The sequence below is a fragment of the Watersipora subatra genome, chromosome 3 (genome assembly GCF_963576615.1).
Source record: "Watersipora subatra chromosome 3, tzWatSuba1.1, whole genome shotgun sequence".
In the NCBI taxonomy this organism is placed as follows: domain Eukaryota; kingdom Metazoa; phylum Bryozoa; class Gymnolaemata; order Cheilostomatida; family Watersiporidae; genus Watersipora; species Watersipora subatra.
The window spans coordinates 16336593-16341168 of NC_088710.1; the positions used below are offsets into that span (position 1 = coordinate 16336593).

General features: G+C 42.9%; 1 protein-coding gene across 1 annotated transcript; it reads right to left on the reverse strand.

Annotated features, from left to right (window-relative positions):
- Positions 1–1514: 1514 nt before the first annotated feature.
- Positions 1515–2513, reverse strand: LOC137390388 (craniofacial development protein 2-like). Its single transcript, XM_068076720.1, has one exon. The coding sequence runs from the start codon at positions 2511–2513 to the stop codon at positions 1515–1517; it is 999 nt and encodes a 332-aa protein (XP_067932821.1).
- Positions 2514–4576: the final 2063 nt, after the last annotated feature.

The following is a 4576-nucleotide window of genomic DNA, read 5'->3' on the forward strand; positions in this document are numbered from 1 at the left end:
ACCTATTTGTCGGTTATTCCATACACGCTTGGTTAGTCTGCCAAAGGCGGTGGAGGCAATTTCTAGTCTTGTGGAGATTTCATTGTCTACAGTTGTATTCTTTGAGAGACATGACCCAAGATAAGTGAATTTCTCAACATCCTGCAGGTTAGTGTCATCTATTGAGAATACATGGGGGTCAGAAGCCTGTGACATAGTCAGTCTTTTTCAAACTAATCTGCAGTCCAAAGCGCTGGCAGGATACAGCGAAGTGGTTGAGCATAAACTGCAGGTCTTCTGGGGACGAGGCACATATTGCTACATCATCAGCATATAGCAGTTCCTTGATGACGAACTTCTCAGTAAGAGAGCGCGCTTTATAGCGGGCAAGATTGAAGAAGTTTTCATTGTCACGTGTGAGGAGTGATACACCACTGGATTGGTGAAATTGTCTGTCTGTCACTTTGAACACATACAAGAAGTATATGCCAAAGAGGGTTGGGGCAAGGACGCAACCTTGCTCGACACCTCGTTTAATGGGAAGTTCATCGAGAAGCTGATCATCAAACTGTACTCGAGCTTGCATTCCATTGTGGAATGACTCAATTAGGGCGAGGAGAGTGGGAGGACAGCCAGTCTTCCTGAGAACTGTGAACAGGGAACCTCGGTCGACAAGGTCAAACGCTTTAGTTAGATCAACAAAAGTCATATATAGAGGCACTCTCTGTTCCCGAGATTTCTCTTGGAGTTGACGGACAGCGAATATCATATCAGTGGTTGAGCGTCCTGATCTAAAACCGCACTGTGATTCAGGGTATACATCTTCAGCTATTCTGAGCAGTCTTGATAGAAGTATTCTTGCCAGTAATTTTCCTGTCACACTGAGAAGGGAGATACCGCGGTAGTTATTGCAATCACCTCTCTCTCCCTTGTTCTTGTAGAGTGTAGAGATCTTAGCATTCTTGAAAGCTTGGGGGACTGACTTTGTAGCCCAGCTGTTAGATATGAGTATGTATATTTGCTTGAATAACGAGTCTGGTCCCACTTTGAGAAGTTTGGGCAGAATCGCATCCATGCCAGCAGCTTTACCCAAGTGCAGGTCTTTGATGGATCTAACAACTTCGTCACGGTCAGGCGGCTCGTCTAGATCTAATCTGACTGGTAAACCAGGCAGTCTGTCTATAAACTCTCTGTCAGCATTTCCTTCGGAACCATAAATTTTACTGTAGTGTTCAATCCATCTGTCTAGCTTTGCTTCTCTATCCTCAATAACTGCTCCATCTTTCTTTTTCAAAACTCTTCTATTTTGTTTTTTGGTCCCGTAGCCACTTTGATAGCCCTGAACGTCTCCTTTATGTTACCAGAGTCTCTGGCTACTTCGATGCTGGTGCAGAGAGAGTCCCAGTAAGTCTGCACGCACAGTCTCACGGTCCTCTGAGCTTCACTTTTTGCTAAGTGGTAGTCAGCGAGGGTTTGTCTTGTAGCTTGGGATTTGTACTTCAACATGGCAGCTCGTTTCCTCTCAAGGGCAGGTTCTAGGAGTTCACGAGAGTGGCTATACCAGTCAGGATCTTGCCTTTTTTCAGACCAAAATCCTCTAAACGCGCATTGTGGATCGAAGAGCTTAGTTGCTCCCAGTGTTTTTCAGGGGATGTGTGAGTATTGATAGCAGCTATCTTCTTATCAAGTGATTGATGATAACACTCCTGAAGCTTTTGGTTCCGGAAGTTTGACACATCTATCTTCTTTGATGCTTTGATTTGATTATGGTATGGTCTTGGCTCAAGACGCAGCTTTGACACCACAAGGCTGTGGTCAGAGTCGCAGTCAGCGCTGTGATACGATCGTGTGTTGAGGAATTCTTCTTTATGCTTAGATCTGGTGATCACGAAGTCAAGTTGATGCCATTTCTTTGAACGAGGATGACACCATGGCACTTTTCTGTGCGGTTTTCCCGGAAATAGGGTGTTGGTGACAACCAGGTTGTTTCTGCAGCATAGCTGTAATAGACGCTGTCCATTCTCATTTATGTTGCCAACACCAAAGTGCCCAATGCATTCAGGCCAGCTAGAATGATCCTCACCAATCCTTGCGTTGAAATCACCTAGAAGAATTACTCTTTCCAAGATGGAGGCTTTGCGGATGGTGTCTTCCAGGGTGTGGTAAAAGCAGTCTTTATCATCAGAGCTTGCAGCTAAAGTTGGGGCATAAGCATTGACAGCGAAGATTGTACCTTGCTTGGTGTTGACTTTGAGCACTGGTATGCGATCATTGACACCAGAGGGTGTTTGTGAGCTACAGAGCAGTCGGTTGGATATCGCAAAGCCAGTACCATAGATTCTTGACTCCTCAGGTGGTCTGCCAAACCAGAAGGTATAGTTTGCCTCCTTGATTGTACCAGTGCCGGCTAGGCGTGTTCCCTGCAATGCAGCAATGTCCACACCATGGCGAGAAAGCTCCCAATCTATGGTAGCTGTTTTCCTGATAGTAGTATTCTCTGGGTCTAAATCTTTGTCCGTTGACATTCCGGTCATCATCGTTCTGACGTTCCAGGTTGCAATAATCATTTTTGTTTTCTGAGGTGAAGTTGAGCAGATATACCAGAGCACCTCCTCTGGTATTCCGTTGGTGGACTGGAGCACCTTATTGACCAGGGGCTGCCTGGTTTAAAGCGGGCGGTAGTTACCATAGGCCTAAAAAGTCCTTCCCGCTCTAGAGAGAAACCCCTGGTGCTTGAATATTACCACCATTATTCAAGACGTATCACGGGTAACTATTTCCCGCAGCTGTCCTCTGCATTTCAAATTAGCAGATGAGTTGTGAAAAACAAACCGCCAGGACTATTAAAGCAGACTTTTGTGGTCCTAACACTGATCAAGTGCTTCTCTCATCTCAGATCATCCTGGGCCAGAGAAAAGGCACAGCCGATACATTGAGGAAGATCAGGGGTGCAGGAGCTGCCGAAGAAGCCTGTAGTACAGGGCATCCAACGCCTTGATGGGGTTCCATTCCATTGTGGGAGATGGCCGTTGATTTCTTAGAAGAGATTCATCCGCCCTCGGGGGTTTCCACCAACCCTTTCCCATGTGGCAGGTGGTACCGGGTTGCATGTGTTACCGGTAGCAGATCTATAATATGACCTGACCTGGTCAGGTCATATTATAGATTCAAACAGACTCGATAGTGAGCCGATAAACAGACTCGATAGTGAGCTGATAAACAGACTCGTGGGTGAGCAAATAAACATACTCCTGGGTGAGCCGATAAACAGACTCGATAGTGAGCTGATCAACAGATTCGTGGGTGAGCAAATAAACATACTCCTGGGTGAGTCGATAAACAGACTCGAGAGTGAGCCGATAAACCTATTCGATGGTGAGCCGATAAACAGACTCGTGAGTGAGTTGATAAACAGACTCGGGGGTGAGCCGATAAACAGACTCGAGAGTGAGCCAATAAACAGACTCAAGGGCGAGTCGATAAACAGACTCGATGGTGCCTTTTCCCAACTGTTACACCAGGTAGTAAGCCAATTGCAATAGTTCTTGATGTTCGGTCAATAGCACTTATAGTGAATGCAGCTATAATACGCTGGCCAATATCACAATGCTAAAATCAGAAACAGTGACAAGAATTTTCTACACTATTTGCCTTGGAAAATCAAGCAGAGCTATTGTAAAGAACACAGCATCTTTATTGGTGTTATATTTCACAGTACCAAGCAGTAACACCACAGCAATGACAAAACTGAAAGGTTATATAGCAACCCAAGGGAAAAATCAACTTTGATTGGCTGCACAATAATTAGGTCAACCGTTTCCACAATAAAATATTTTGAATACAAAAACAAGAATTTTCTACACTATTTGCCTTGGAAAATCAAGCAGAGCTATTGTAAAGAACACAGCATCTTTATTGGTGTTATATTTCACAGTACCAAGCAGCAACACCACAGCAATGACAAAACTGAAAGGTTATATAGCAACCCAAGGGAAAAATCAACTTTGATTGGCTGCACAATAATTAGGTCAACCGTTTCCACAATAAAATATTTTGAATACAAAAACGTTAATATTTGTCACTAACTAATCATGCAATACGAGTATTAATAATTTTCTGAGTACAGTCATACTTCGACTTACGAGCTTAATGCGTTCCGAGACTGAGCTCATATGTTAATTTACTCGCATGTTGGTGCAATTTATTTATATATAGAACCATTAAATATATATTGATTGGTTACCATACTCTAAAAAATCCAAATGAAACACTCAAAACAAGATATTGTAACAGAAAGAACATGTTGGTTATTGTCCTAATTTACCAAATGCTTTCAAAAAGCAACAATTAAAAAATACTGCAAGGAAATGTGATTAATTAAAATGTAAAATTAAATACATAAAATTGCAGCTAACGCTAGCATTTGCCAGAGAGGGAGATATAAGTTATCTTTCATTACAACAGTTGACTTTGATAAATTTGGATTTTATCAATGTCTTAAAAGACAAACGTAGAATCAAACCTAAAAGCGAACTTTCATTTTTACCTTAACGTAATTAAAAGTTCTTCGGCGTTCGTAGTTTGAAGTTTCTCGCTG

What these genes read in the sequence shown, in the direction of transcription:
- LOC137390388 (XM_068076720.1), bottom strand. Translation starts at nt 2,513, where the DNA reads ATGACCGGAATGTCAACGGACAAAGATTTAGACCCAGAGAATACTACT.